The 20,703-nt window shown below is 34.6% G+C and overlaps 1 protein-coding gene across 2 annotated transcripts in view; it reads right to left on the bottom strand.

The window, feature by feature from the left end:
- The window catches only part of LOC123313138 (zinc finger protein 780B-like), a 73,573-nt gene that overhangs the window by 47,169 nt on the left and 5,701 nt on the right, over positions 1 to 20,703 (bottom strand). The window contains exon 1 of one of the 2 annotated variants that reach the window (XM_044897869.1): positions 18,858 to 19,167. The exons of the other annotated variant lie outside the window; for it this stretch is intronic. Within the exon in view, the coding sequence (XP_044753804.1) occupies positions 18,858 to 18,960 (103 nt within the window). The 5' untranslated portion in view covers positions 18,961 to 19,167. Of the gene's footprint in view, positions 1 to 18,857; positions 19,168 to 20,703 lie in introns of those variants that run through there. 2 annotated transcript variants of the gene reach the window in all.

Genomic DNA, 20,703 nt, shown 5'->3' with positions numbered 1-20,703 from the left:
TATTAACTTTACAAAAAAGTGTTTCAAATAAAACTTTCTTCTTTTTAAGTATAGAATTCTTAAGGTATTTAGAATTATACTATAGAAGTGTTTCTTTTCTTCTGCACAACTATCAACTTCGTTATTTTAAATGGAACGCCTCATATATTTTTACATTTTTGAATTCCTTGTTAAATTTGAATATGAGTTTGATAACACAATTTGACTTTTTGTTAATATTTTGACAGTTTGAGGTACTTACATAAAGGACTATAACTCTGTCCCTATTCTATGTAATTGATTCAAATTTGGACTATGTCTAGTCAATAAATGATACTCAAAAATTTTTTTTTTGTGAATAACGATATTATATACAGGGTACACGAAAACGTAGATCCATTATCAAAACAGAAATTCATCAAAATCTTAATTTTTTTAAATGATAACCCATATCATATTTCTATTCATTATTTAAACATTTTTTGTTGGCTTTTCGTTGTTTTAAATAATGAACAAACGAAAATATGGGTTACCATTTGAAGAAATGAAGATTTTGATGAATTTCTGTTTTGATAATGGATCTACGTTTTCGTGGACAATGTATATATGTAATATGGGTATTTGAAAAAAAAAATTTAGTGTTTCATTTATTGACTAGACACAGTACAAATTTGAATCAATTACATAAAATAGGAACAGAGCTATAGTCCTTTATGTATGTACCTCAATGTCAAAATATTAATAAAAAACAAATTTCTCGAAAACCGTTGAACCGTTGAATTCAGACATAGTTGGATTATCTAACTCATATTGAAATTTAGCAAGGAATTAAAAAATGTAAAAATATATAGAATAATTTTATTTTAAAAAACCTTCAAATATTCATTAGATAGCGTCCAAGTGAGTTCAAAGAGTTAGGTCATAATGAGGAAACTGAGTGACGTAAGTGATATCTTGTGCTCGAAAAAGATTTATCAAAGAAATGAAAACTATATTTCGAAATTCATTTCATTCGACGAAACCGTTTATGAGATCTTTTTATGGTTTGTCAACATCTGTTTCTTTTAAAAAGAGCCGATTCGAAAAAACTGTTAAGGGAAAAAAGTGTTTCTTTTGATATCAAGAATCTACTGTTGAAATATTTGTACGAATCAAAGACTCACTCTGTATATCTTGCAGAAAAAAACCCAATTTGGTTTGACCGTAACATATATTGCGAAATTTTTTTCACCAGATTGGTCAGAAGTCTGAAGGGCACAATACTGGGTACTTTCAAAGGTCAGCTTTTTGGATAGAAGGCAGAATATATCGAAATGAATTATTCAAAAAAATCGACTATATAAAATATTCAAGATGGTGGATACATCATCACTTTAGAGAATTCATGGTAAGATGCATGTAACAATTTCAAATCCCTGAGTCGGGGAACAAATTTTGAACATAGTTGAGGATGAATCAGCATCAAGTATAAGATCTGCCAGAAAATATTTTTGTTCGTGGCTATGATAATCTGACAACATTTTGTTCAATGATGAAGCCACATTCATGAGAAATGGGGTAAGTATAGTTTCCCTCATCATCGCTATCAACGTTTGAGAACTTAAGGGGTAATTACCCCACGTAACTTTTTAGATGCGGTTGAAGGGAACTTTTTTTTCAGGTTCCCTTGATGATATAGGGGCAGAAAATTATTTAACTAGTTGATGTTGCCAAAACGCGCAAATCTGAAGAAATAATCAAGAGCTATACTACACACAAGACACAAAAGGAGAATAGAGAATTTCACATTCGTTCTGCTGGTTTTACTGGTCATTTTATTCGATTATTTTTGGTGGAAAATGCTTGGAATGGATGAGATATCCGAGAAAAGTTTAATTTATTATTCACACACATTGTGATGGCTATCATTACTCATTGTGATACCCTTCTTGATAACACAGCGTCAGCTTACTGAGTTGAACCTTGATCAAAAATATACAAAAAAAATGTTGATAAAAAAATTCCTTCAAAGAATACATATTAGGTAAAGAATGTTATCGGGGGGTTTCAATCGATCTTCAAATAATTCCCATAGATATTTCCATTCGGAAACATTCCTCCAGCAGAAGCGGACGATCAGAAGGTCTTCATCTCTTCCTGAAGGTCGTTTCTAACACACGAGGATCCTCCTTGTACGGCAGGAGTATTCATTTCAAATTATGGTAGCAGAGTCGTGCGTTTCAAACCTTCTTTCATAGCCGGTCAGTAGTCATACAAGATCCAGTGATATACGAGCTGTGCACCTTTTGTGCCCGTCAAGCCAATGACTGGACAGGTCTGGATTTCGGTTTTTATTCGATATTTATGTAAATTCGTAATTTAGTTGATATGTGACTTCGGAATGCGTCGCTCGGTCGCGTCGAATTCTCTCTTTTTGTTGTTCACGAGACAGAAAAGATGGGATTTATTAACAGATCCGAAGTATTTATTGAGGAATTAAAATTGTAATTTACTATAATGAAAACACTAAACAGATGAATACATAAAGATGAATATTTATTGAAGCATTAACGTGATGTATAATTAAAAACTGAATTATTATTAATACTGGATTTTCTTCGGCCAGATCGTAAAATTCAGTTTTATTAAAAAATCATACGCCTGTTGATATATTTACTACCGGCACTTCGGGATTATAAGAACTCCTGGATAACAGAGATTACCGACGAGATCAGGTGATTGAAGGTTCACCGCGCAAATGTTGAGAAACTCCCATAACCAAACTCGAGAATCCAATATAATATAAAAATATTTTTCCGCCGACCTCTTAATAATAGCACTGTTTAACGTACACGAAATTAGCTGTTAATGAACCCTTTTATTGGTTAATTTTCTATTAATGCATTATTGTCATGGGTAATCGAACATAGAAGTATTCAGCAGCTTCCCAAATAATTATTTTATTTGTATGTCGCATTGATTTTCGTAGTACCTAGCGGGTGAATTGAGAAGGGCTGAATTGTGGAGGTTGCAGAAAAAAATATGGTGGTTAGAGAGTATCAATATATCTATGTACTACAACTCCAGCTTCCACCAGCTCCACACATTCTTTAACAGATATTATAGGGAACGATATCAATGCCCTATATGGACTACTCGAATTGTTCGATCGGCCGCATAAATATCAACATTCCGATATGAACATAGAAAATTTATAAGATGTCAAAATTGACTAGGTCTCGATGAAAAATTTTTGCAATGAAGAATTCACATTCAATTCAAAATGTGGTCGACGGAAAAATCTTGTAATCAACTCGTTTATTAATTGAGCGATTAATAATCTCGAACATTAACTTGCTAGCTTCGCTCGCACGTTAGAATATCTCAATCATTAATCGCTTTCATTAATAATCTAGTTGATTAAATAACTATTTCATCACAATCCAAATCCATTTTTATTCAGTCTTAAGTATCCTAACCTAACATTTAAGGACCAGAAATATTGATAATTCGGACCACAGATTTGTTGCAGTCATATTAACACCAAAAATCGACCTATAAGAATTTGATTTATAAGAAATGTTTCATCATTTTAATTGCTTTATTAATGAACCAATAAAGACTGTCCTTGGTTTTCCTGCTATGGGCAGGTGAGCCTAACTTTTTTGGCCAAAAATATCCCCTCAAAAGGGGCGCATTTGTGGTTTTCCAGTCATATTCTCCTGAAAAAACGACTAAACACCCTTTACAAAAATTGTAGATCGCCGATTTCTGCCTCAACAGAGGATATAGATAAGAGAAAACGCATTAACAGATTCGATCGAAAGAGAATCGCAAATAAATTACAGATCTGACGATGAAAACCTAGAAGATCTAGTTGAGGACAACGAAGAACAGTTGGAAGAACCACCAGTTGATGATCAACTAGAAAATCCAGCTTCAGCAACAGAAATCAAGGGGATCATAATATACTTGAGGACATAAAAGCCCCGAAAGCCATGAAATAAGAAATTGAAGAGGTGACAAGACGAAGAATTTTGAAGCACCCTGTATTTCCCAAATCAAGTTTTTTTCAACACGAATCTCATCCTCAGAATCTCCGTGACTTATTTTCAAAATCTCAATAGTTTTCAAGTAGTAAGAAACTGATCAAGAAATAAGCGGCTTATAGGCAGATGCCCGGAACCAAAAAACATATATAGTTGGTACCAAAACATAAGGCAGTAAGTAGTCGCATACTTTTCCCCAGGAGAGGTTCGTCTATGAACGATTCCCTCAGCAATTCAAAAAAAAATCTGCGTCGAAAGAAACCAAGTGCGTTTTTTGGTCAATCATACTTCCTGAGAGTTGTCATTTCTCAAAAATGCTTCCCTTCACTTCATTGCCAAACCACTCCTGAAATCTTTGAAGATATTTTATTATAATGATGGTATAATTCTTATTATATTTCATTATTTCCTTCTCGAAGAGGGCAAATGTAACCATTAATCCTACTCTTCTAAGTAGGAGTAGGTATTGACAAAAATATTTCCAAATTTCGCTATTCACTTTCCGAAAAAAAGTCAGGAATTTCTTGAGAAATTAACCGTTTTCGAAATGGACAAAATAGGAATAACATTATTTTTTTATTGAACAACAAAGAATACTATATTCTGATCATATTCTTCAGAATGCATGCACTACATTAATGAGAATTAAAAGGCTGTTTGCCCTCGTGCGATGTAAAGTCTTATGAGAAGTATCATCTTCGCAATGAATAGTTCGAATTTCAAAATCTGCAATCAACAATAATCCAATCCCAAGATATTCAACCCGAAAAATTGTCGGTCTGAGCTATAACCTGGGAGGACCAGTTTATTTTATTGACACCTGCATATTCGGTAAGCATATCTTTTCGTTTGTTAAGGCGTCATCAGTATATTCTTCTGAATAGAGTGATGCAAACTTTTACAATCTAAAAACAATGAAGCAGGTGTAAAGAAATGGCAACAAGAGACAGGTCCTAGAACCTGTTCCTTATTCTTCATCACAGTATTCTCTGCAGAGGAAAAATGTCAACGGGGTACCATACATATCTTCATACGATACATAAAAACAGAACTAAAACCTCAGAAACTCTCTGTCTGCCGAAAAAATTTAGTGATAATGAATTTGTGTAAAGAATAAGCTGAAATTTTCATACTGAAGGACATCTTCTTGGGAGAAAATCCAAAAACTTCTTCACCCTTCTTTCTACCAGGATAGTTGACGAAATGAGAATAACACGAAAACAAAAAACAAAGAAAAAACGAGAAGGGTATTGAATTTTATATTTCTTATTAAATAATTTTGAAATTGGTAATCCATCTCAAAAAAAAATAGGTCACCTGATGAATTCCTTCGAAACCACCCTTAAATTTAAATTTGTGCAACTCTACCAATTGGTCTCTTATTCTGCGCCACACTCACATCTTGGACAATCAACGGCATTCCATCTAAAGAGCATGCCATTACACCGAACTTCGACTAAGTCGATTCAGCGTACACCAAATTTTTTTGACAAACAATCTCTAAATTTGACAGTTTCTCCCTTCTTAGAATATCGAAATATGTGAAATTAAAGAGGTGGCTAATATCAAATTATTGTATACGAAAAGTATCTATATTAAAAACGAATGTTTTCACTACTGCAAGTGAGCATTTATTGGGACTCCAAATTACATCATTCGCTGAAGACAAAATACAACTCCAATATTGACATTTCACTACATAACGCTGTACCTCTTCTTCATTCACAACTTCCTCCACACGGTTCACCACAAGGAACGTTTGAATAATACATGGGCTGTACAACAGGTACGTAGACACATGGTTGAGGACAGAAGTGGTTCAAGGGTGCTGGGGGGACGGGGTATATCGACACAGGAATTGTGGGGGCACAGCAAGGGTCGCAGCATGAATTGCAACCGGAATCGCACATATTTTACGTGATTTTTAAACTGGAAATTTTGACTGATTTTTCAAATTATACAAATGTCGGAAGTTCTGCGTTGTCAGGGCTACGTTTTTATTATCAGGGATTTCTGGATTCGTACATGTATGGGTGATTCCTAATGGAGTCCATACACTATCAGTCATTCGACAATTTAAAGGAAGTGTTGGTCAAAAGTTGTGTGGGACAGTAGAGTCATTCGGGGCAACTGTGCGCACTTTTGCCTTTCAAGCCATACCCTGTTTCAAATGTTGGAGCTAGGAAGATTAAAACATATTCATATGATAGAGAATTTTCTAATCTATCAGAAAACATCAAAAAGCAAACAAACAAAAACGTTTTCTTTCCGCAAAAAAAAATTTAATAGAGAAAGTCGGAGTGCGTTCACATGCCCCGTATTGCGGGTAAGTGTGCGCACCCTCACGGGGTAAGTGAACGCAGTGCTTAGTGAACCACACAATCAAAACAAATTACAAAATAATGTCATCAAAATGTTACAATATTAGAGAAATGCTCTTTATTGTCAATACAGAAGCGCCTTTTTACAAGCAGTGCATTATTGTTCGTGCCACAATTCTTGGTGAACACAACACTTGATACATTCCCCTGTTGGTGGCTCTTCATATTTTTCTGAACAAATAGGACAATATTGATCGAGTCTTAACCGAGAAAATCAACAATGTCATAATTTATTCCTCACTGAACTAATGCCCATATAATCAATCTATGCGCACACTTACCCGCGCACACTTTCTCCAGTAAGCCAAAATTTGAATTGACGTTCTTATAGAGTTGAGCAGCTAAGAAAACCTGAAATTTTTCATTATATATTTAGATTAATATGCCCATGATCGAATAAAATATTGTTCAACACTGAGGGACTCGGAACTTGGACCTGGCAGAATGTGCAGAGATGCTAAAAATTAACAAGAAAACTAGTGAATTTGATTGATTGCAAATAAAAAGTTAAAGAAACGCGGCACGGCACACTCCTATGAAAAACAAATATGGCGATTCTGCGCCCTTGCTTCACCCAAATGAACCCCTCTTTCATACATTGCATAGTCGAGATATACGCACTGCGCACACTTACCCACTGCGCTCAGTTACCCCGAATGACTCTAAGTGAAGGAATACTGCTTCAGGTTGCCCAGTACCAATAGAAATTATTTGTGTCTACTAAAATGTACCATCTAGTAGCGATAATACTTGTTTTATCAAAGGTCATGAAAGCAGTTTTGAATCTGATTGATAATATTTATGACCGAACAAAAACTGAAGCAGGAATACACTTCCGTTGGAAGCTACAAAAGTGATGAAATCCTTCTTGGAATGAACCACAATATAAAATATATTAGATGAATTTCCCCAACCGATAAATAAAGATGTGAATGTTTCTCGAACGAACGTATGTAAATTACTTGCAAGAATTCGTAATGACATCATTTTGCTATTACCTTTATCATATGATATACTGAGGTCCATCAATCTTTGTAATTTATGGCTAGTTGTACACGAGGAAATGGCGTATTGGAAATGGTAAAGTTATATCATTAGGAATTGGAACTTGAGCGATTTTTCCTTCAGTACTCAGGACATGATATCAATCAATACTCAGTTGAAAATATCGGAATACTTTCACAATAGGCTTCGAAACTTCTAGAACTCCAGTATTACAACGATAAAATGCAGCATGTTCAAACAAACTAATACATAAATTAATACCATAGTATGAAGCAAAATCAACGTTCTAATATAACCAGAAGAGCAGCAATTTTACACAAAATATTTTCTGAGAGGCTCATCATGTTCAAACAAACCAATACATAATTAAAACCACAGTATGAATAAAAATCAACAATCAACGTTCTTATAAATATAACCAAAAGAACAGCAGTTTTACGAAGAACACAAAATATTTTCTGTGAAAAAAATCCCAAGGTTATGTTGTTATTCAACAACACTATTATTATAAACGGATACAGAAGAGAAGAAGTTCATGAAGACTTATTTATTCATCATTCATAGAGTTCTAGGGATCGTTTGTCTCACTCCGCAAAAAGAATTTGAAATTGAACAATCTAGTAAATTAATAGTATAATGATGATGATAATGATGCATTTTGTGTTGAACTATACCTATCGTAATTCAATTTTGTGTTGTGCCTTGTTTTTTAAAAAAATTATTTTTTTCTTGAATTGAAAATGTTGAAAGTTAACAAAAAAGCTTGAGTAATATATTTTTTCTATGCACACACTCTGTTTATTTCATTGTTCTTGTATATTCGTAGTTTAAAACTATAAAGTGACTAAAGTGAGTTCACATAGATGAGCAAAAATAAAATATTTTTGATATGTATTATTAACATTAAGGTAAACTTGATAACTTTCAAGATATCAATCGATATAGGGAATAATTCTTTGGAAAATTTCAAGATTCATATTCCAGAAGATATTTAGGTATGAAAAAAATTAGGCATGCCCCTCCCAAAAGAACATTACGGTTCGAAGAAATTGAAAGAAATAAGTAAAATAGGCCTCACTCGAACGTTACAGAAGAATGGAAATATGGAATACTCAGTGGAATTGCATTGAGTTCTTAGGCACTATTATTACTTTTGTCAGTTTTGTCGAATTGATGACTGACGTAGATTTCTATACGTTAATTTGCCCCATTCATTCGTCTTTTGTTCTGCATTTTTCGCGGCATTCAACATGCAGCGGTTCGCTCACAGACAGCTATAACCCAAAAATCTGAATTTCATGAAAACATTGCAGGAGGCGAGAGAGTTTTTCAATTGGATATGGATTCTAACGGTTTACCAATTTTCAATTCAAATACGTGGCTAATGTTCGGTGGTTTCAGAGACATTAAGCCCAGTAAAAAATGGCATATCCATCGCCAACAAATGTATTACTGTGAGATATCGTATATCATGAAACTACTGTGTAGGTACCATTCAGTGATTCTAGTAGGATTCTCAGATAAAAGAAAAGACTTCTAATTTTGTCTGGAGAATCTATGCCAAATTTTGTTGCATTAGTTTGGACAGCCTGCATACCGATGACACCCCTATTCAAGATAGTTCGACTGTCACCTGAACGCTTTTTTCAACATGTATTTTTAGCTTGAAAGAAAGTAATACATACGATTCAAGATCAAGACGATCGACATTGGTTGCTTTACGGATGCTACCCCAAATACGAAAATATGTCACATCTTTGAGCAATAGCCTGAATTACGTACTGAGTCAGTTGAAAAGTAGAAATTACCACGTGAGAGGTAATATTAGGAATATTGAGTAATTTTCAGTTATTCCTGAATTTCAGTAGCGTAATTCTGGCATATATCGCTATGAAAATCTTTGCAATATATAAAGAATTGAATAGCCAATGTCACCCTGTCGTAATTTTTATCGAAATATGTCGAAAATCTGTCGAGAAATGGTTGGAAAAACCAGTTTTATTGATATAAAGTTCAAGTCTTTTTTTTCTTTAAAAATCAACTAAATTGGAAAAAAAGAGACGGGGTGACATCAAGACGGCCTTTAACTTCAATTTAAAAAAAAAATCAAGGCTTCACGTAAGAAATTGAAAGCGTAAATTAGGAACTAGTGGATGCCGTTTTTGAACATATATTCTTGAGGTATTACTCTTAGACTTGAAGTCTTTGTTTTTCTAAGAAATATGTGAAATTTTATTTCCTTATCTCAATTTTGTGTTATTATGAAATGCTGTGTATGATAAATGTTTTCATCGGAAAATTAACCAAAATTTTGTATTGTCCTTTCCGTGTTCGATTTCAAAGGCTTATTATTGGAGATATTGCATAAAAATTCGGTGGAGCGATTTCTATATGGAAGAACAGTCGGACAGACATGCCCAAAGACATATCCTCAACCCGTGCGTGATACCAGGTGCGCCAGCGATGAAGAAGAGATCCACGCGGACGTTCGAGTCTGTATGTTATGTGAAATAATCCCAAAGCATGACGTATCTCAGTTTCTAGACACCGGGAACAGAAGGGCAAGGGACGCCAGGTCCTTTGGAACGAGAATCGAGAGCCGTAGCGAGCAGTGATGGCTGCCTGGAGCCCCCCTCAGTGTTTGACAGATTTATTGCAAGTTTTGTATAGTCTTAATATGACTTATGGACAGGCACCAAATATAATCCAACGCCGGTTATTCAGTCGATGTCTGTCCTTGTTTTCATTCTCCGCTCCCCTGGAACACTTCGGATGGATGAATTCGTCGAACAACTTTTTGGCCGTCTAGAAGAATTGATTTCTGGTTCTCACTTCTTCCATAACGCGTCAACCAGAGTGAGGTGGGAGGTTAAAAGGTCGATGCTACCAGGAGTGTTCATGATACATAAGACGAACATTTAAATGAAAAAAAAATACAAATTTTCATTACCATTCGAACAAATTCAAAAGTTTTCTCAGTTTCATGGGAAATCAGATTTTTGAACTGTAGAATTATCTTAAAATTTGTGTATGTCATGCTTTGATAGCTATTCAAATACACAAAGACAACTTACTCATATGGAATCACTCTTTCAGTATTTGAGTATTTCATTAATACAACATACATCCAAGAGTACCTATAACCTATACAGGGTGACAATTGCCAGGCCAATTATGTCGCAACAAGGATTTTGTCAGAGAAAATGCCGGTACAGGTCAATTTTTATTCAAAGGTGGACATATTCTGAGCATTGTAAGCCGAAATTTCCTCAACTCTAGGTGTAGGGGCTATCTCCCCTAAATTCTTGAAAGGAAATAGGGGGTGAGATTTACCTCAATTGAAAGATCACTTGTCCATCTACATGAATACTATGGTTTGCAAATTTTTATTGATTCCTTGAAGTAGTTACAGAAGGAGACAATTTGAAAACTTGCCACGCCAATTATGTCTCGACAAGGATGTTTTCAAAGAAAAAGTCGGAACAGGTCAATTTTTGAAGGGAGGGGAACATATTTTGAGCAAAATTGTAAGCCGAAATCTCCTCAAACCTAGGTGTAGGGGCTATCACCCCTAAATTCTTCATAGGGAATAGGGGGTGAGCTAAATCTCAATTGGAAGACAATAGGTCCCTCTACATAATACTATTTTTTTCCAATTGAGGTATAGCTCACCCTCTATTCCCTATTAAGAATTTAGGGGTCACAACTCCTACACCTAAGATTGAGGAGATTTCGGCTCACAATTCTGCTATAGAATAAATATTGACCTGTTCCGGCATTTTCTCTGAAAACATCCTTGTCGGGACATAATTGGCCTGGCACTGGCAAATTTTCAAATTGTCAGCCGCTGTAACTACTTCAAGGACTCAATAAAAATTTGCAAACCATAGTATTCATGTAGAGGGTGAAGTGATCTTTCAATTGAGGTATAGTTTACCCCCTATACCCTATTAAGAATTTAGGGGTGATAGCTCCTAGACCTAGGGTTGAGGAGATTTTGGCTTACACTTCTGCTCAAAATATGTCGCCTACGAATAGAAATTGACCTGTTCCGGAATTTTCTCTGAAATCATCCTTGGCGAGACATAACTGGACTGGCAAGTTTTCAAATTGTCACCCTGAAGTGAGCCTTCAAAAACGCGAAATAAATTCGAGGGCGATGCTAAGAATGAGATGGGAAGTAGATATGTATCAAACATCATACCACCCCAGTTCTGGTGATATAAAAAATTAAGATAGTGAACAAAAGGAACATTTTTGTCTGGAGTCAACACCGTCTCGATAAACTGACTGAATACAACATCAACTTCATTACATAGTAGGTATAGTAGATCAAACTGCCAGTAAGAAAGCAGATTTCATTGTAAGTGTGGTTTTCAAATACCTAACAAACAGAATTGTATAATTACTTGAATAAGTAGTTTTTGAAGTATTCGTTGTGATAAAATAATTGAATTTGGTCTGCTACCTAGCAAACTTTAAACAGAGCGTGTTTTATTCATTAGGTTTCGCATGTTCTTTATTTTAAGATCATAGAACAGTTAATTACACCTATCTGGATAGTGTTGATTTAGTGATTCGAGATTCTGCATTATAAGATGTTCAGACTATCAGCGTATCAGTTAATACGACATGACATCGTGCAAGATAAAGCAATTAGATGGGTTTCTGGGATAGCAGACGACAAATAATATGGTCACTAAAAAATTCGTCAAGACCAAACGGCTGCACCGAGCTCGATGGAGATACGCGTGTCGAAAGTTGACCCTCGAAAAATTACGAAAAAGATGGGGTCAACAAAAAATTTGTCAAAACCGAACGGTTTTCACCGAGGTTGATCAAATTTCGAAATTAATTACTAGAAGGGTTGCTCTTCTAGAATAGTTACATTTAGATCTGCGATGATTTTTCATTTTTCTTTGAGAAATGTCGAAACTTTTGATCTTGAACGATTCAGTTAAAAATTCGTCAATTACAAATATAAAATTATGCCCCCTTATAATCACTCCTGGAAACGCCACTGTGTCCAATGCCTAACTTCTATCGACTCCTGTCATTTCATTGGCCTTCATTTCTCCCTTGTTTTCTACAATTTGGTATAGCATTCTTTGAAGATGTCCATACCATATCAGCTGCTCGCCTCCAATGTCAGCCATATGAGTGATAGTCCCACTCCCATGTTTACTCTAACCTAGAGTAAACATGACTCTTTCAGATATCGATATTCTTAACGAACGTCTGAACACATCCATCTCTGTGGATTCTAATTTCCCGACCAGAGATATTGATAACGTTACTGTCCTTATTGGTTTTTTTTTTGTTCTCACTAATAGAGTCAGTCTTTGCAAAAGTGATCGGTTATAATCAAACAAACCAGATGAAAAGAACCATAATCTGAAAACCTTGGACTGACCAATTTACCAATATATAAATGAACGTAGGTGTTTTGAAATGGTTCCCAACTCTACCTAATTTATTATTTTTTTTTTTTTTGAGCTACCTCAAATCTCGAATAGTAGGGGGAATCCGGCAGACTTCCTCAAGTAGGAGACTTGAACCACCTCAAATATTTCAATATAAATTTCGCGCTACCGGTATCGTAAATAACTTGCGACATACTCGTAACAAGGCACAACTAGTGACGGCTGCATTTTGGCCGCCATCACAACAGTTCTGGAGAGGGTTGAACATGATTTTGTTGTTAGGAAGTAAGAAATTGAATAATTTTTGTTCGTTACACTGTCTGAAAAGTTTAATAGGTGCGTGGTGTTATTTAGTTTTATTGCTTTCATTGATTAATATTGTTTCACAAACGTTGAGCCATTTTAATAATAGTTGTAAAAGTTTCTAGAAACCATCTGTTGAAGAGACTAAAAGGGAGTGCGGGAGACTTGACCATGCTATGGTCGGGAGACATAATCAGGGGTCAAGGTTTCCCGCACTGAGCTTAGATAATAGTTTGCTTCAAAAAAAAAATTGGATAATAGAAATAAATCAACAAAGGTTGAAAAAGTAAAAAACATCTTGGAAATAAGTGAGACTGACACTGAAATAGAAAATATATATTTCATACGCTGATTCATCTGATGATGAAAACCTTGATATAGAATATCGTTGGAAATTGTTTGCTTTCAATGTTTTTCCTGATAAACAAACTTATGGTCAAGTCTCTCTCTCTACTCCTGTTCAACTCTCCCATGGGTTAGAGAGACATGAGCCAATTTTCGGTTCCTAAAAAAAGAACTGCCATACTCGAAATGTTCATCTCACCATCACCCTACTATCATCTATCGTAAACTATTTGGGCATGATATCTTCACGCAAAAAAATGAGTTGCTACCATGTACAGATACAACTCAAGTGGCTTCAGAGTGAAAAGGGGTTCAACTCCCCCATACTTTTCTGTTTTGGATTTTAAATTGGGTAGAAGAAGAATATGCAATAAATAAAAATAAACTGAATTACGACATTGAATTCGAATAAATACTGCTCCATCAGAAATAGTAGATATCGTCTTTTAAATGACTTCTGTCCAGATCAGAAAAGGGAAATGAAGAGGATGAGCGAAAAGAAGCGCTACTTAACTCCATAGAATAAGCCGGGGGAAGTTTCAACATTGGTGTAGTATAGACTGATGGAGTGCTTCTCAATCTTCTCGCATGCATCGACTGCCGACTGCATAAGTGCACTACTCGGACTGGGTCCCTAGACTCCGCACCACATACGACTTCGACCATCGGACGAGTTTGTGCCTCCCATCTTTTCTTCGACTCCGTCGAAGTTGGTTGGTTTTCCAGTCCATGACGGCCATCCATTTTGAACAACAGCTGCCTGACGAGTGGTTCTAAATCATGCATTCGATAATTCTAATTGGAATTAGTCACTGAGTGATTTTTACGGCCTCGGCTCCCTTGATTAATGGATTTAATTAAGGAATGTGTTTTTTAATCTTTCGAACAAAAGAAATAAATGGCGGAAAGGCGATAAAATGTTAATTCGATCTGGTCGGTTCTTATCCGTCGAAGTCGAGATAGTTGTGGATGGTCTGCGAAAAAATTATCGTCGGCAACAGCGGAATTGGAAATTGGGGAAATCTGCCTTTTAGTTCGTTGGCCACTGGGCCTATTTTGCCGGAAAAATTTGGAAGAGGGTGGTTACTACCCTTCGAGTCCATAGCGATTGAATCCGCAGATGAACAGTTTGGAAAATGCGCCTGCATTGGTTCAGAAATGTAATTCATTAAGGTCGTGGATAACAAGCTGGACATTGTTGACATCTTCTTCAGCCCTTCAGATGCTTTTACAGCAATTTATTGAAAAAAGCTTCATAGGATTGGTTTCCGAGAAAGTATAGATGGTAGGTATATAATATCTCAGTAAAGGTCAGAACAGTACCTCAGAGTTCTGTGTTTGGGTCTCTTCTCTTTCTAAAATGCATTCATAATTTAACAGATGCTATAGACCCAGCAATGCTGATCGTACCACATAGTGACGGTCTCAGCACTCTCAGCTCGTGGTCCTATAGAACTTTCCGAGACTTCTGATTCAGAAATTGATGCAAATCTGATGTTTCGATATTGAAATTTGTTGGGAAAAATGTATTTCTTTCAATTGAAAAAAATAAATATTTATGATCGTTGGGTTACCTATCAGATGTTTGGATCAGCGCATTATTTCAGTAGACGTTGTCAAGTATAATAACTGATGGGCATTAAAGTATCTCTGGATAGCTCATTGAAATACGATTATAATATTTGTCAGTCACTTATGAATATTTAATTATGAGAGCATTGTAGTTATACAGGGTGATTCTTCGACTCGTAGAAATATTTAAACAGCAGCAAATTTTTAGTTCTCACAAACGGTTTTATCGAATGAAATGAATTTCAGGATATAGTTTTCGTTTATTTGATGAATCCTTGTCGAACACAAGATTTCAGCCACGTTTTCCAGTTTACTCGTTATGACCATTACGTACCATAAAAATACCAAAAATTCAAAGAACCCAACTCTTGAAACTAAGTTGGAAGCTATCTAATGGATGCTTGAAAGTTTTGTAAAATAAGAGAATTCTTTATATTTTCTCGTATAATGCGCTGTTTTCGAGTAATTGGATGTTCAGAAAATAAAAGGTATCTGTGAAATTTGAAAAATTGGTTATTTTGGCTGAATGCATCTCTGTTTAAAAGATCCATAGATGTGTAGTGCGTCACAGATTTAGGTAGTTATTCTGAAGGCAAGATTGTTTTTCCAGGGGTGGCACAGCTCATTATGAAAACTTAAAATGGCAATATCTTTTTATCAGGGCCGAATCGGAAAAATGGTATAGGAAAAAAGAGTTCCTTTTGATATCAAGAATCTACTGTTAAAATATTTGTACGAGTCAATGACTCACCCTGTATACAGAACGAGTTCCTGTATTCGTCATATTTCCAAGCAATTCTATATCCAAAAAAGAAAAGTGCATCTGTAAAATCCCAAAAACTGGGAACTTTGACAGTTGGCTGAGTGCAACTCTATTTGGGAGATCTATATAGAAATATCATATTACAGATAGATGTGTAGGGTCATAGATAATTTAGCTTGTTTTTCTGAAGGAAATTTTGTTGTCATTATAGTGTTCTCTTCTTGTCAACTTTTGAACGTGCAGAGGAAATATAATTTATTTTTTATATGAAAATGAAAGGATAAATTAGTTATGTTTAACTCTTGTATGAAATCAAATTAAACAACGATAATAAATGATTACATGAAGGTAGCTTATGTTTAAATCCGGCAACTCTTGTATGAAATTAAATTAAACAACGATAATAAATGATTACATAAAAGAGTTGAATATCAGAGCTACTATATGTGTGATGCAAGCTGAAGTCGTTATCATTATCGCAAATGAAATGGAGATCAAGAGAAGAATATTCAATATTCTTAATCAAAGAAATTGCGGTATTGCTTTCACCAAATAAAATGGAAAAAGTGAGTTTTCCTATGCTTGTTTTTCCAAAATAGTAGCTTATTCTGAAGGAAAAGGTTAATATGCTATATTCCTAACACTTGGAAAAACTTCACTGTCAGGGTTCCAGCAATGGCTAGCTAGAATAGCTATATCTTTTTATCTAGGCCGAATTAAAAAAAAATGGTAAAATAAGGAAGAATTTCTTTTGGCCTCAAGAATCTACTGTTAAGATATGTGTACAAGACAAAGACTCGCCCGATATACCTATATTATAAACTTATTCGAATAATTCCAAAACTCTGAATACACCCCATAAAAACAACAGACACTGATGCTAAATTCAGTAAACACAGATAGTGTCCGCACCTCGCATATTAAAACCGACAATAATTTTAGTGATTAGTACTACCTAATTATATTCCAAAGCAATAACATACGCAAACAGTATGTCCCCAATATAGATTCGCATCTCCTTAACCTTAAAGGTACCTACCCGACACCCGTCCTTGAAAACTTTATACTGCAACTTCGAAAATTTAGGATCCCCTAGATGTGTATCCATATTTCGATTTTCATATTTTCAAGTGGCAAATACTCATCCGATAATATCAATGCTGAACAATGAGATCGCAGAATTATGAAAATTGCAATCGAATACCCTTCACAACCCCCTTACACGAAAGGGGTGAAATGAGCGCCAAAATAATGAAAGCCTTCACTTTCAAGAAGAGCTTATCACACTCGATAACTGCTGCTCCCTGGCGGTGTTATGCGAACTCAACACATCTAGCCTCGTTACAGGGCTCAATAGTCTCTCCATATCGACGCGCATAAAGTAAGTCAAGATAGAGGGGAAACTCAGCTACAAAAACTGGACCCCTTATTTAGTTTGTTGAACCACCGCATGGGGTCGCTTCCATCGCTGATTTTACGTTTGTAAACATTTCCATAACCTCATTCTTTTCGTCTTTGTCTGCAGTGTGAAGTGCATCGTGATTCCTAAGTGTTTTTTCTGATAATTGAATAAGATGTCGGAAAATAGAAATATTAAAAGCAATAAATTTTGTGTGCCGAACTGTGGTGATAAGACTAGTAGACGTCATCGGTTTCCTGAAGCAGATAATAAACAACCGGAAATTATCAAACTTTGGATGGAAAAAGTTTGTAATCCCTTGTTGACTGCTAAAAGTACTGAACAAATACGAAAATCCTATTTTGAGTGAAAGTGTGAATTTATTTTTTACATATATATGGGAATTATTGGTTACATGAATATTAGTGCTTTATGATGAAGGGTTCTCCCAAATTGAATTGAATTGAAAAAATCAGCAAAGTACTGATGAAACGTCGACTAAGTTAAAAAAAAAACATTGTTTTCCTTCAGTCCTATAACGAATAATTCCCATAGGATTATAATTATTTCTATTTTATATTTTACATATATGCCCATGCACTTTGATGTATATATCGACATTAGAATCATTTCTATTTTATTTTTTTCCTATCAAGTCCATACACTTTGATGTATATATGGACATTAGAATTATTTCTATTTTATTTTGTACTCATAAACCCATACACTTTGATGTATATTATATGGACATTAGAATTATATCTATTTTATTTTTTACTTATAAACCCATAAACTTTGATGTATATTATATGGACATTAGAATTATTTTTATTTTATTCTTTACATATAAGGCCATACACTGTGATGTATATAAGATTTATTTATGAAGAAATATAGTTATATCATTGCCTACATATGTGTTTTTTTTATTCAAGTCATCAAGCTTCTGAGAACATTGGATTTGAAACAACTCGTACTGGAATGGTAATATAGCATCTTGACATGCTATATTAACTCATTCCAGTACGTTGTTTCAATCCCGAACTTCAAAAATCAAATCAAATGATTTTAAATAGGAAGCATTTCAAATTTTCCCGCTCATTTGTTTCGAATTCCGGCCGCCAGAGGGCGCTTTTATTTCCTCGAACCACCGCATGGGGGCGCTTAAACTTGACCCCACTTCTTAGTAGGGGAGTTTCCCTTCTATATGGGTCTGTTCTGTGTCGACGCGTTCCTGTTTTTAATCACACAATTCATATAGTAATTCGAAGATTTCACTGTGTTATCTTGGAATAAACAGATACATATGAATGACTGCATTATGAATATTCAGTCCACATGATTGATGTGCTCGTATTCATAAACATGTTCATTTCGATAACATATAGGTTATGTACACAATTCAGCATTTTGTGAAATAATTCATAGCCGAAACCGCATTCGTTTCATGTAAAACGGATAAAAAAGTGAATTTTTTCCCCTTGCTGAACGATTTTCAGAAATATAACATGAGAGCAATTAACTACAGTGTTTCGATTACATAAAGAAATCAACACATTAGGATTCAGAAGATTAAATGATAATTAACAAGCTCGATTGGTTCAATACACTCAAAAACCTTTCTTATACGGTTGTCAATCATTATATTCATTAACTCACCCTTATAATTCACTTTTTGCACCAAAAACTCCAAGAATACACGTTCGTGTTTGTCATGAACGATCGACTTAACATCACTCCACCATACAGCGTTGCCAGTCATTACATTTTCTTTAGTTTTCAAGATATTTCGCAGTCACTGGTTTAGGATTGGTGAATGAAAAATTTAAAGGAGCCTCTACTTTACTGCATAAAGATCTGTCACAATAAAATTATTGAAATTTTATTCCAACTTCATTCATGCTAATGGATATGAAGCATATAAAGAAAATTGATGGAATACTGATTGCGCTAGTTATAGGTAAAATTCAACCTTTAAGAAGTGAGAAATTGAAAGGATATCTCCCATTCGAAATATTTACGAATTCAAAATTAGCAAAATTTATATTACGTGTACCTACTACGAAGGTATAGGTACTACCAACTCTTGGAATTCTCAGAAAAAAAAGAAGGCAACAAGTTGTTGAGGTTAATAGTAAGTAAGGACAATAATGAATTTTTCCAGACTTATATGATGAATTGAATAAGATGTACAATTATTGAAGAACATCTGAATTGTAACTAAGTGGCAGCGCCCACCAAAGTATCGTTTCACTGACATGGCACATACTGCACATGCATACATGACAAAGGCGATTCATAATTTTCAGATATCGCACACCTGAGTGAAGTTTCAATTATTATTTTGCATCGCCTTTGTCATGTATGTGCCATGTCAGTGCTACGCTACTTTGGTGGGCGCTTTTCCTTAGAAAAAATTACATAACCTAAATTTCTATTCAAATCATCTACTTCCTCTGAGAAGGTCTACAAATTGGAAGAAGAATATACATATTTTATGTTTCATTGACCTATTGTGGGTCCTCATTTGTGAATTTAAATATTATAAAATCCATGAAATTCTAAATACAGGGTGTCCCAAGCTCGAGTGCGTATTAGACGTTTTTGGAGAACTGGACATATTTGAAATCTGAAAATTAGAATTAGGATATTGTTCGAAATTCTCTACTGAGCTAAAATATTTTTGGAGCCTGAGAACTTTCGGTTATACGAGGAGTGAAAATAAATAAAAAAAAATATTTTTTTCAATTTTTTCGTTTCTGATATGATTAAAAAATCATATTCAAAAGTTTTATCGAAAAATTGAAAAGAACGAGAGATATGCGTATTCACTATTATATTTGTTATTCCTATTATGCACATCTTAAACGCAAACCGTTTTTACATTTTTGAAGTCGAAGAATGTGGAAATATTGTAAATCTCCTGAATTTTGAAAAAGTTTGTTACAGGGTGTTGTAAATGGTGTGTCAAAAATTGGGATCAAGATTTGCCCATAACTTTCGTTTTTCAGAGGCGAACCCGGTTTTTTTATGATTGCGTTAGATTCTGTCAATTCAAAAATTTGAAAGCGCTTTGTGATTAAGATGTTTAGATTAGAAATAACGAACATAATACTGAATACTCATATTTCATTTATCCTTCAGTGTTTTTTTCGATATTTTGAAAACTATTTGAATTAATACAATTGTTTCAACAGAAATGTATTCAGCATTAGACACTCATTCATATCAGAAAGGCAAAAATGGAAAACAATTTTCGAACAAATTTATTTTCCTTCCTTCTATAACCGGAAGTGCTCAGGCTGCAAAAATATTTTATCTGAGTAGAGAATTTCCGACAATATCATAATCATAATATTATAATAATAATTTTCAGTTCCTAAATATGTACAGTTCTCCAGAAACGTCTAATAGGCAATCGAACTTGAAACACCCTGTAGATTTTTTGTGAATGAAAAGTAGGTAAAAAATACTATTTTCCTCCTCTGAGCCTCTGAGAGCTCAG

This window comes from Coccinella septempunctata, chromosome 5, assembly GCF_907165205.1.
Source record: "Coccinella septempunctata chromosome 5, icCocSept1.1, whole genome shotgun sequence".
Classification (NCBI taxonomy): Eukaryota; Metazoa; Arthropoda; class Insecta; order Coleoptera; family Coccinellidae; genus Coccinella; species Coccinella septempunctata.
This window is presented reverse-complemented; position numbering and strand designations above follow the sequence as displayed.